The sequence below is a fragment of the Mauremys reevesii genome, linkage group 2 (genome assembly GCF_016161935.1).
Source record: "Mauremys reevesii isolate NIE-2019 linkage group 2, ASM1616193v1, whole genome shotgun sequence".
Taxonomy (NCBI): Eukaryota; Metazoa; Chordata; order Testudines; family Geoemydidae; genus Mauremys; species Mauremys reevesii.
Window position 1 is genome coordinate 51,564,951 of NC_052624.1, and position 13,684 is coordinate 51,578,634.

The window sequence follows — 13,684 nt, forward strand, 5'->3', positions numbered from 1 at the left end:
GTTGAATTTGTGGGAAAAGTTATTTCTCAAATTAATAAATCTAGTCATTGATAATGTTTCATCACCTGGTCATAATCTTTGACATCTTTTCTAAATGATGGAGTAACCTCTATTCAATATATACAGTTTTTTAGGTCAGTTTAATTTGAAATGTAGGAATATTTCAGTGGAGGAAGCAAAAAGAATAATTTCACATCTTTAGAATAAATATAGGGAAAAGTATTTTGAAAAATTAGTGTTGTAATAATAACGTCAAAAGAGTCAGAATAGTGTTTTGATGAGAAAATGAATGGATTTTGATTTTCTTCAGTGATGTTTTATTATAACTATATATGTACACGGATGATGCCTCCAAACACACATCGCTTAGCCCCTATGGGTATATCTACACTGCAAAGAAAAACCTATAATAGCGCTGAGCCTGAGAGCTCAGGTCAATTGACTCAGGCTCATGGGGCTTGAGCATCAAGGTTAAAAATAGCAGTGTAGCTGTTCCTGCGCAGGCTGGAGGCCAGGCTCTGAAAGCCAGCAAGTGAGGTGGGCTTTGGAGGCTCCAGCCCATGCTGAATGTCTATGCTACTATTTTAACCCTGCAGCCTGAGTCCTGTGAGCCAGAGTCAACTGACGCAACATAAAATTAGTGTGTGTGTGTTTGTAAGCATTCTACATGTTGTAAAATGTTTTGAAAAATCTAATTATGAGAAAATGGTCTTTACTCATCTCGCTAGCAAAAAGGCTAGTGTAACAACTTCCTCAAGGAAGGGCTTAGAACAGGAGTAGGCAAAGGCGGCACGCAAGCTGATTTTCAGTGGCACTCACACTGCCTGGGTCCTGGCCACCAGTCCGGGGGGGCTCTGCATTTTAATTTAATTTTAAATGAAGCTTCTTAAACATTTTAGAAACCTTATTTACTTTACATACAACAATAGTTTAGTTATATATGCTAGACTTATAGAAAGAGACCTTCTAAAAACGTTAAAATGTATTACTGGCATGCAAAACCTTAAATTAGAGTGAATAAATGAAGATTCGGCACACCACTTCTGAAAAGTTGCCGACCCTTGGCTTAGAACCTCCTAGCAGTGAGCCCTAATGTGTCAAATTGGAATATGAAAATAACCATTTCTAAAAGTTCACTTGATTAAAATTGAGTTTCAATGTTTCCTTACCCTTCGTATATAGTTCTTTCTGAATTTTTTTTGAAAATAAACACTGGGTCTTCAGTAATTTAGTGTTTCTTGTTGGTGAGGTTTTTACCCCTCAGTTAAAATCCCATTTTGACCATATTAAATTTAATTATTAAATAGAGATTTCCTTTAAAAGATGCAAAACTCAAAGAGGGTCCAACCACCATTTAAAAATTAATTCTTTTGAGCATTAGTCTGGGCTTGCTACTCTAAATCATTCCTGTGTAGTCCTCTGTACCTTCTTAAACTGTGGTTGACTTTGCAGAATGGGTAGTCTAAATACTTATATTTGATTGTTGTTGTTGTTGCTGCCATAGCATATGTACAGGACATCTCTAGTTGTGATCTGCTTTTTAACCAAGTTGAAAAGGTCATTAAAAGCCATCATACTTCTTAGTGGCTATTCAGGTAGAGTAGGTCAGGTAGATAGCAATGCTTTTATATTTCAAAGTGCTAACTTGTCTTTGCTGTGAATTTCACGCTTCAGCTACACTGCTGATCACAAATTTAGCTTTCTCTTTTAATTAGCTCAGGCATAGTCTAGAGGATAAGATTATAGTAGAGAAATTTAGGTGTATTGATTGCATTCTTTTCATCTTTGGCTTTGCCTTGGTATACTCTTTTTAAGATTATTAGACACCGTATAAAACAGACCCCTGTTCTAAGTGCGAAGTTGAACAAAAGTTTTTCCCTGCTGTTTTTAATATATCTTCTGTTTAAAATGTTATTTCATTAACCCTTAAAACAATTTGGTCATATTGGATAAAATGTATATAATTGTAGTATACAAGGACAATGTGCACTTCGCAAAGCAGCCAGTTGCGAACCGATTGAGCTGTGAACAGAAGAGAAGCAAACAGAGGGAGTTTACCTGGGAGTTCACCTGGTGAGGAGTTCCCACAGAGCTTTTGCCTTTCAGGCTTCTGTGAGCAGTAAATACAACATCTGAAGAGGCTCTTAGAAGGAAGACAATATGAATAGTGAGCGATCAGCTGTTGTGACCTGCACAGGATGTGCCATGTTTGTCTTTTTCCCAGAGGATAGAAGCGGCTTCGTCTGTACGAAGTGCAAGCTGGTCTCCATATTGGAAAAGAAGGTTAAAGGACTGGAGACACAAGTATCAACCTTGTGTTGCCTCAGAGAAAATGAAGACTTTCTGGACAGAAGTCAGCGTTTGGAAATGCAGGCACAGCATGCTGAAGAATCAGAGAGGTCAATGCAGAACGGGGAAGAAAATTGGCAGCATGTGACCTCCAGAAGAAGAAAGAGGAGAACCCATGTACTCACCAATGCAGATAGAGGTAAAAAAATGTTTTCAGGCTCTCTGTACAGGTACTAGGGCGGAGAATGGTTTGGAAGAGTCATCTGAGGGAAGGGATCAGAAGGAGACCCCATCAACTGGAAGGCATGGGATGCATTGTTCTAGGGATGGGGGTTCCATGACCACCACTCCCAAAAGGAGGAGACGGGTGGTGGTGGTCAGCAACTCCCTCCTAAGGGGACAGAATCAACCATCTGCAATCCAGACCGGGAATCTCAAGAAGTGTCCTGCTTGCCTGGAGCTAGAATTCAGGATGTGACAGAGTGTCTGCCGAGACTGATCAAGCCCTAGGACCGCTACCCCTTTCTACTTCTCCATGTGGGCACCAATTATACTACCAAGAATGACCATGAGCGGGTCACTGCAGACTCATGTGGCTCTGGGAGTTGGAGGTGCAAGTCTTGTTCTTGTCCATCCTGTTGAAGGAAAAGGCCCAGGAACTAATTTCAAATTGTGGAACTAAATATGTGGTTACGCAGGTGGTGTTGGAGAGAGGGCTTTGGCTTCTTCGATCATAGGATGTTGTTCCAGGCAGAAAGATTGCTAGGAAGACATGGGATCCACCTAACGAAGAGAGGGAAGAGCATCTTGGCAGGCAGGCTTGCTAGCTAGTGAGGAGGCTTTAAACTAGGTTCACTGGGGGATGGAGATGTAAGCCCTGAGGTAAGTGGAGAAGTGGGATACCGGGAGGAAATACAAAGAGGAAGGTGCAACAGGGGAGGCCTCGTGATTCATATTGAGAAAGTAGGGCATTCGGTTAGTTATCTTAGGTGCCTGTACACGAATATAAGAAGCCTGGGAAACAAGCAGGAAGAATTGGAAGTCCTGGCACAGTCAAGGAACTATGATGTGATTGGAATAACAGAGACTTGATGGGCTAACTCACGTGACTGGAGCACTGTCATGGATGGGTATAAACTGTTCAGGAAGGACAGGCGGGGGAGAAAATATGGAAGAGTTGCACTGTATGTAAAAGAGCTCCGGTATGAAACTGGAGAAAAGCATGTTGAGAGTCTTTGCGTTAAGTTTAGAGGTGAGAGCAACAAGGATGGTGTCATGGTGAGCGTCTGCTATAGACCACCAGATCAGGAGGATGAGGTAGACGAGGCTTTCTCTGGACAACTAACAGAAGTTTCCAGATCACATGCCCTGGTTCTCATGGGGGACTTCAATTACCCTGACATCTGCTGGGAGAGCAATACAGCAGTGCACGGACAATCCAGGAAGTTTTTGAAGAATGTTGGGGACAACTTCCTGGTGCAAGTGCTGAAGGAACCAACTAGGGGCCATGCTCCTCTTGACCTGCTGCTCACAAACAGGGAAGAAGGGGTAGGGGAAGTAGAAGTGGGTGGCAACCTCGACAGCAGTCATCATGAGATGGTTGAGGTCAGGATCCTGACAAAGAAAGGAGAGCAGCAGAATATGGATCCTAGACTTCAGAAAAGCAGACTTTAACTTCCTCAGGGAACTGATGGGCAGGATCCTCTGGGAGGCTAATATGAGGGGGAAAGGAGTCCAGGAGATCTGGCTGTATTTTAAAGAAGCCTTATTGAGGGCGCAGGAACAAATCATCCCGATGTGCAAAAAGAATAGCAAATATGGCAGGCGACCAGCTTGGCTTAACAGAGAAATCTTCAGTGAGCTTAAACACAAAAAGGAAGCTTACCAGAAGTGGAAACTTGGACAGATGACTAGGGAAGAGTATAAAAATATTGCTCGAGCATGCAGGGATGTAATCAGGAAGGCCAAGGCACAATTGAAGTTGCAGCTAGCAAGCGATGTGAAGGGTAACAAGAAGGGTTTCTACAGGTATGTTAGCAACAAGAAGAAGGTGAGGGAAAGTATGGGACCCTTACTGAATGAGAGAGGCAACCTAGTGACAAATGATGTGGAAAAAGTTGAAGTATTCAATGCTTTTTTTGCCTTGGTCTTCAAAGTCAGCTCCCAGATTGCTGCACTGGGCAGCACAGCATGGGGAGGAGGTGAGCAGCCCTCAGTGGTGAGAGAACATGTTAAGGACTATTTAGAAAAGCTGGGGATGCACAAGTCCATGGTGCCGGGTGCAGTGCATCTGAGAGTGCTGAGGGTGTTGGCTGATGTGATTGCAGAGCCATTGAAAACTTGTGGCAATTGGGGGAGGTCCCGGATGATTGAAAAAAGGCAAATATAGTGCCCAACTTTAAAAAAGGGAAGAAGGAGAATCCAAGGAATTACAGACCGGTCAGCCTCACCTCAGTCCCTGGAAAAATCATGGAGCAGGTCCTCAAGGAATCCATTTGAAGCACTTGGAGGAGAGGAAGGTGATCAGGAACAGTCAACATGGATTCACCAAAGTCAAGTCATGCCTGACCAACCTGATTGCCTTCTATGACAAGATAATTGGCTCTGTGGATATGGGGAAATTGGTAGACGTGATATACTTTGACTTTTAGCAAAGCTTTTGATATGGTCTCCCACAGTATTCTTGTCAGCAAGTTAACAAAGTATGGATTGGATGAATGGACTATAAGGTGGATAGAAAGCTGGCTAGATGGCTTGATGTCTAGTTGGCAGTCAGCATCTAGCAGAGTGCCCCAGGGGGTCTATCCTGGGGTTGGTTTTGTTCAACATCTTCCTTAATGATGTGGATGATGGGATGGATTGTCTCCTCAGCAAGTTCACGGGTGACACTAAGCTGGGTGGAAAGGTAGATACGCTGGAAAGTAGGGATAGGGTCCAGAGTGACCTACACAGATTGGAGGATTGGGCCAAAAGAAATCTGATGAGGTTCAACAAGGACAAGTGCTGAGTCCTGCACTTAGGATGGAAGAATCCCATGCACTGCTACAGGCTCGGGACCGACTGGCTAAGTGGCAGTTCTGCAGAAAATGACCTGGGGATTACAGTGGATGAGAAATTTGGTATGAATCAACAGCGTACCTTTTTTGCCAAGAAAGCTAACAGTATATTGGGCTGCATAAGTGGGAGCATTTCCAGCAGATCGGGGGAAGTGATTATTCCCCTCTATTCAGCGCCGGTGAGGCCACATCTGGAGTATTGTGTCCAGTTTTGGGCCTCCCACTACAGAAAGGATGTGGATAAATTGGAGAGAGTCCAGCGGAGGGTAACTAAAATGATTAGGGGGCTGGGGCACATAAGAGGAGAGGCTGAGGGAACTGGGCTTATTTAGTCTGCAGAAGAGAAGAGTGGGGGGATTTGATAGCAGCCTTCAACTATCTGAAGGGGGGTTCCAAAGAGGAAGGAGCTAGACTGTTCTTAGTGATGGGAGATGACAGAACAAGGAGCAGTGGTCTCAAGTTGTAGTGGGGGAGGTCTAGGTTGGATATTAGGAAAAAACTATTTCTCTAGGAAAGTGGTGAAGCACTGGAATGGGTTACCTAGGGAGGTGGTGGAATCTCCATCCGTAGAGGTTTTTAAGGCCTGGCTTGACAAAGCCCTGACTGGGATGATTTAGTTGGGATTGGTCCTGCTTTGAGCAGGGGGTTGGACTAGATGACCTCTTGAGGTCTCTTCCAACCCTAATCTTCTATGATTCGATGATTATAGACTTTTTGACTATTCATATGGGATTTAGTATAAAGCCATACAAAATTAAGTGAAGAAATATGAATTGAAGGAAGTTTTCTAGAATGTTAGATCTGTGACAAATCAGTTCATTGAGGTGAAGTACTGTGGCAGAATTTTAAAGATTCAATAACATTATTACCACTTATCTGTGGAGAAAAATACGTTCTCTTCGTGAATTGGTGAATTCCATAGAGCTGAATTTTGTGACTTTCTGTAGTCTAATCTCTTCAGAAATCTGGCAGGTCCATTGCACAAGGCTAATAAGAAACAAACACTGAATTGTTATAGATCTATGGGGATGGGCTCTAATTTCCATGCTCTGAAACACTCTTTTATCTCAATATCTTCTCTCTCCTCCTCTCCACCTCCAGGGATGGAGATTCCAGTGTTTAAATAAAAACAATACTGATCTTTGAGTATGGGGGAACAGCATTTCTCTTACCCCAGTTGTCAAGTAAGGGCATCCTCATGCTCTTAAATCAAGATGCTTTCTTCATCAGGAATGATAGGACGGGCTCTGTTTTCCCCTATTTATTAACAAATAACTGGACAAAAGTAGAGGACATTTAGACTAAGTGAGAGCTCCCTAAATCACACCCATAACAATTCTTTGGGGGGGAGATGGAGAAACACTTATGCTCAACAGGCCCCTCTCCCCTTAAGTCCAACCTGGCTTCTTTGAGACATTTCTTTCCTGGCTGACTGACAAGTCCTACCATGGCTTCCTACCATGCCGACTGAAGAAGGGGTTTCACCTTTTCTCGTATTAAAAAAATATTCAGTGAAATTGAAAAGCATCAGCTTTAGAAATAATAAAAGGAAGTACTTCTTCATACAAAGTGCAATTTTTTTAATCTTTGGAATTCATTGCCAAAAGATATTATGAGGCCAAGTGTGTACCAGCATTGAAATAAATAGACTGGACATTTTATATGGATAATAAGAACATCTAGGATAAAATAGGGTTAAAAACAAAAGGTCAATAATTTAGGAAAGACTATAAACTCACATACATCAGTGTGTAAGCCAGACTCAAACTAATGGGTGCTAGGAAGATACTTTTAGAGGGTGGATTATTCCATAACTGCCTACTTTGGGATTTCTTGCAATTTCCTGTGCATCTGCTACTAGTCTTCATTGGAGTCTCTGTCCATGAGCATCAGTGGAAGTGATTTTGTTGATTGTCCCCTGTAGATTCCACACAAGGTGTTAATGCTCTCTGTGTGGATATCTTTCTTTCCCCACTTCTGCATATAAGGGCCTCTACATAGTCCAGCATGATAGACCACTTTTACTTCTAATAAACTAAAAATGTCATCCATATAAACATCCTCTTCTTTTAAGCCTTGCAAAATCTCACTAATTTTCCTTTGTAAGCTTTCTAGGAGGCTTGTGATATCAAACGAGAGGAGTTGTTAAAGGGGAATACTCTATATCCTAGTCAAGAGGATGGAATACAAGTTGATAAAGTACTGGTAGACACTGAAGAAAAACACTCAAGTGAAAAATAATTAAATTACATTAAATAATATCACATGAAGGCAGACAACTAAATATTAGCAAATTTTATAAGGCCTGTATACAGATATTAAAAGTCTCATATTAAGATGGATGAACTTGAATTCCTTGTATTAAATGAGGATATTGATATAATAGGCATCACAGAAACTTTGGTGGAACAATGATAATCAGTGGGACATGACACGGTGTGACATAGACGAGTACAATCCAGACTAATGAGTAGCTGTGTCCAGGGCTTTGGAGCTGTGCTCCAGCTCCAGGCAAAAATCTGCAGCTCCACTGCTTCGGGAGTGGAGCTGCAGCTCCACTGCTTTGCGCTCCAGCTCCGAGCTCCGCTCCAAAGCCCTGACTGTGTCACCCCCGACCCTGTGACCCGGGGGGCCCTTAAAAATCCTTGCTGCTATATCCTCCTGCCTAGACTGCTCACAGCCTCCAGCATGTAAGTCGCTCCTAGTTATGTCTGTATTTGTACTTCAGCCAACCAGCCACAACTCGGCTCTTACTATCCTTAGTTATGCTGCTGGTGACCCCAACACACACCCTGTCCCAAATTTTCTCCTAGAAATGTATATCCTGTACTGCCCCACCCTCTCCTGGACAGTGTGAATATATACAGTCTATTATTTCTGTTATGGAATAATATGCACACAACTTGTTACCAAATGGAGTTACCCAGACACTGGATTACATAAAACAATAAAATAAGTTTATTAACTACAAAGATATAGATTGGAAGTGAGTACAAGTAATGAGGCATAAAAGTCAGAAATAGTTACAAGAAAAATAAAGATAAAACGTTTACTGGTGCCTAACTTACTGGTGCTTCAAAGCAAAGTTTTCTCATCATGTGCTTTCAACAGTCTTACTGACCACTCTTTAGGTCAGGATGACTTCCCCAGAGTTCAATGGCTGCTTCCTTTGTCTCTTCAAGTGCAGTGAATGCAATGGGCAGAAAGAGAGAGAGGGTGCCTTGGGGTGTTGGTCCCTCCTTTTTATAATTTCAGTCTCCCTCTTGAAAAATATTTCCAGCTGAAAACCAGGAGCCAAGGAGGCTGTGTGGAAGGATGTTCTGTTTTTTCAACCGTTTGAACTTTGTTTATCTTCCCTTCCTGTTTGATGACTCTGTTTACTGCTTAACTGCAAATTAAGGCAAGCACACATTCCTTTGTTAAGCACAGACCTGATTGACAACTTCTGTCTGGACAGGGTTTTGGGGTTAATAACACCATATACTGGAATCTTATAAATTGACATACAATTTGGCACACATATTTTACCAGGAAAATACTGACCAGCAAATTATGAGTTTTTAAATGATACCTCACAAGACATGCTTTGTAGAAAAATTATTACAGTGTCCACACAGGGTACAAAGTGTAGGAAAGTGTCACAAAGGGTTCTGTCACACATGGTACAAAATATACAAGAAAGAGTAGGTCACACTGTTGGAGGAGTGATGCTATCTGTGAAAGAAACCATACAGTCAAATGTAGTAATAATATTTAGGAAAAAAAATAAGAAGACCAAATAAATGCTACCATGGCTAAGAAGCAGACTTAAAGAGGTGAATAGAGGCAAAAAAGCATCCTTCAAAAATAGGACATCAGATCTGTCTGAGGAAAAGAGAAACGAACGTAAACTCTGGCAGGTCAAGTGTAAATGTATAATTAGGTAGGCCAAAGAAGACTTTAAAGCACAGTTAATAAAATAGACAAAAAACAACAGCAAAATTGTTTTCAAGTAAATGAGAAGCAGGAAGCCTGCCAAACAATCATTGGGGCCACTGGACAATCAAGGAACTAAAGGAGCACCCAAGGAAGACAAAGCTGTTGTAGAGAAGCTAAATGAATTATTTTGCATTCGTCTTCACTGCAGAGGATGTGAGGGAGATTCCCACACCTTATCCATTATTATTTTTTTTAGGTGACAAACCAGAGGAACTGTCCCAGATTGAGGGGTCAGTTGAGGAGGTTTTGGAACAGATTGATAAATTAAACAGCAATAAGTCACCAGGACCAGATGGTATTCATCCCAGAATTCTGAAGGAACTCAGATATGAAATTGCAGAACTACTAACTGTAGTATATAACCTATTGCTTAAATCAGCCTCTACCACCAGATGATTGGCAGTTAAACTAGTGTAATGCTGATTTTTAAAGAAGGCTCCTAAGGCAATCCTGGCAATTACAGGCTGGGAAGCTTAACTTCAGTATCAGGCAAATTGGTTGAAACTATAATAAAGAACAGAATTATCAGACAGATAGATGAGGACAATATGGCTGGAGGAGTCAATATGGCTTTTGTAAAGGGAACACATGCCTCACCAATCTACTAGAATTCTTTGAAGTGTCAGCAAGCACGACAACAAGGGTGATCAGGTGGATATACAGTATACTTGGACTTTCAGAAAGTGTTTGACGAGGTCCCTGACCAAAGGCTTTTAAGTACAGTAAGCAGTCATGGGATAAGAGGGAAGGTCCTCTCATTGAACAGTAACTGGTTAAAAGATAGAAAACAAAGGGTAGGAATAAATGGTCAGCATTCACAATAGAGAAAGATAAATAGTGGGGTCCTCCCAAGAATTTGTACTAGGACCAGTGCTATTAAACATGTTCGTAAATGATCTGGAAAAACGGTGAGGTCGCAAAGTTTGCAAATGATACAAAATTACTCAAGTTAGATCCAAAGCTGAATGCGAAGAGTAACAAACGGATCTCACAAAACTGGGTGACTGGGCAACAAAATGGTGGATAAAAATCAGTGTTGATGAAAAATAATGCACGTTGGAAAAAAATAATCAAATGTATACATATACAATGATGGTGTATAAACTAGCTGTTACCTCTCAAGAAAGAGATCTTGGAGTCATCATGGTAGTTCTTTGAAAACGTCTGCTAAATATGCAGCAGGAGTAAAAAAAAAAAAAATAAAACACACCTCCAAAAACAAAAAAACAAAACTAACAGAATGTTAGGAACCATTAGGAAAGGGATAGATAAAAAGAAACAAAATATCATAATGCCACTAGATAAATCCATGGAGTGCCCACATCTAGAATATTGCGTGCAGTTCTGTTCACTCTATATCCAAAAAGAACATTAGAATAACATTAGAATAGCAAACAAAGTGATTAGGGGTATGGAACAGCTTCCATATCACAAATCCAAAGAAATAAGTGTAATTTACCTTCGCTTGGACAAACTTCTTGATTCTTTGCTTCAACAGGCACACTTGCGCTGTCTGGACTGACCACCTCTGTCCTGTATTCTACCTTGTCTTATCAGCCATGTTTCTGTCAAGGGAATTAAGTGCATTTAAGAGTCAATTTACTGTGCTTCTATTTCCCGCATTGAATTTTTTCTTTGATACTTTTCAGACCATGCTTTCACTACTTTATTGTTGGGTGACTTGCATTTTTCCTAGTTCTGACTGCAGTCGCAGTTGTGCCACCAATTCCAGAGTTAGCTCAGATGTTCTCTGTACATTTTTTGTAAGTTTCTTATGTAAAATCTCAACTACAAGAGGTTCTCTTTGGTGTTCTTGACTGATATAAAAGTTACAAGACTCATTTTTTTTTTTTTTGGTAATTGGTCTCTCATAAATCTATCTAAGGTACTTTTTGGCCCTTGTTACCATAGCATCTGAATGCCTGACAATCTTTAGTGTATTTATCCCCACAATGCCCCTGCGAGGAAGAGAAGTAGTAATATTACCATTTTACAAATGAGTCACTGAAACCCAGCAAGACTAAAGGTCACATAAGAAATCTATGATGGAGCAGGGAATTGAACCCACATCTTTTGAGTTCCTTGCTAGTGCCTAACTGCTGGATCATTCTTTCACTCTGTCTTATAAAGATGACTTCTTTGTCTGTGCTTTTACACTCCTTGGTAATATATATGTATTACTGAAATACAGTTTATCTCATACAGTTAGTCTTTATCCAAGTAGGATTAGATCACATTTTTTCTGACTCATCAACCTGTGCTCTAATAAGTAGACAGTGCTGTCTGTTGGAGTGTCTTCTGGTGTGACCAGAAATGATTTGAGACTAATGCTCAGGATGTTTCCAGTTTTAGAAAACACATAAGCCAAGCCAACAAAAACATGTGTTTGCTTTATATCAGAGCAGTTTGCTTTATATTGCAGCAGCTACTCCTGTTCTTCTGCGCCAACTACGGGAACTGGTGTAAATCACAAATTAAACAGCAACCTTTGTTAATAGTATGTTTTAGTAAGAGTATTGTGAGTCTTAATACAATGTGTGGCATATCTACTGTAATTCAGCTTTGTTGACTTGAAAAAGCACTGGTATTTGAATTAAATTAAATATATTATTGTTCAGCATTCTCTTTTCAAAACACAATAGCACTGATGTTTTTCAATTCCTTACATTACTTAATAATGCCTTTGTTTGCATTGAAATTCATAGCAGCATAGCTGTTTTTGTTAAACCTATTTTAGGCTCAACTTTGTAAACATTTCCTTTCCTCATGATAAAAAAAGCATCCAGATCATTTATGGTAAATATGCCATAGTTAAATTTTGTTTTTAAACATTCGCTTTTAATATTTAATTTTTTTAAAGAAAATTTCATTTGACTTTTTATAATCTGGAATTGTGTTGCAAAAATTCAGTTTTTTATAGGCAGCAAGTTAGCACACCTCCTTATCTTCAGACCATATAAAAATATATTTATAGATGAATAACAAAGTACACATTTTTATTTCTTGCTGAAACAAGTTCTGCGACTTCATTTAAATTATTATCAAAGTTTGTATGTTAATTTAAAATTTAAATTTTGTTATTTAATAGTTGGCATACTATTCCAGGAAATTTTATAATAATTTCATTAACCAATATTTAAAATATAGTTTTTGGGAAATGTAAAAATTGCTGCTGATGGTAGGATTTAGGTAAGATTTGCAGTAAAATGCATTGAACAGTGTATTTTAGTATAATCAAAAAAGGACTTCAAATTTAATTTGATGTCACTGATATTAACAGGTAAACGTGAAATTTGAGTCCCATATGTTAGGGACATCTGCATTTATGACCTAACATCTTGGTATGACGTATATTATTTTGTTCTGCATATGAGAACATATGAAGATGACTTCACATTTTGTTAATTTCTTTCATGAAGCTTGTTAATAGCATACATTAGCACTTGCTTACTTTTGAAGTTCTGACCACGAATTTATAATGTTTTGGAAATACAACATGGGGTTTTTCATCTGAATATAAAAAAATTGCTAATATGCACTTCACATGATATACATCTTCATTTGTCTTTTAATATCTTCTAGACTTTAAAAAAAATGTATCTAGTGTGAATTGAATTGTCCACCATCTTTAAAATGATCTGTTGATTGTCAGAGGAAACCCTTCTTGCTAGTCTGTCAGTAAAAAGCTACCTACAGAGAGCAAATTCCGCACAGTGTGTCATTGGCAGAGATTAGAGGCTGCAGCAGCTACAATAATGAATAGATTCAAGATCGATAGGGGTCGGATTAAAAAATGGTGAAATAGTAGAAAAAATGTCTTTCCTAAATATGAAAGAGTGCTTCCAATGAGTCTTAGATCCCAAATGACTTAAATGACATGAATAAATAAATAAAATAGGCCGTGTATCTGGCAAGAGCAGCTATTTGAATATTTGTTATTTTGAGAAAATTACCTAATATTTTTGTGGAATTGTTTTGTTTTTGTGTTGTATTTTTACCAAAATATTTTATTTCTGCTTTGTGGTCGCTGTTGTCCATATAAAATCTTTCTCTTCCAGGCAGTGCTCAGAGTGTGACCAGGCAGGCAGCAGTGACATGGAAGCAGATATTGCCATGGAAACCTTACCAGATGGGACCAAGAGATCAAGGAGGCAGATTAAAGAACCAGTGAAATTTGTTCCACAGGATGTGCCACCAGAACCAAAGAAGATTCCAATCAGAAACACGGTAAATGACAACTTAATTGTCATAGTATAGGTCATATTCATAATTATTTAGCTTAGTATCTGTAAAATTGGGACCTTTAGAGTACGATGAATTAGCCCTGTATTTAAATAATGACAACCTATGACATTCTAATA

General features: G+C 39.6%; 1 protein-coding gene across 9 annotated transcripts in view; it reads left to right on the top strand.

The window, feature by feature from the left end:
* The window catches only part of PHF14 (PHD finger protein 14), a 288,520-nt gene that overhangs the window by 95,175 nt on the left and 179,661 nt on the right, over positions 1 to 13,684 (top strand). For all 9 annotated transcript variants that reach the window (XR_005593828.1, XR_005593827.1, XM_039523434.1 and 6 more), the window contains exon 14: positions 13,382 to 13,550. Coding sequence is in view for 7 of the 9 variants with exons in the window: in XM_039523434.1 (XP_039379368.1) it covers positions 13,382 to 13,550 (169 nt within the window). In the remaining 2 variants the exon portion in view is untranslated. The remainder of the gene's footprint in view (positions 1 to 13,381; positions 13,551 to 13,684) is intronic.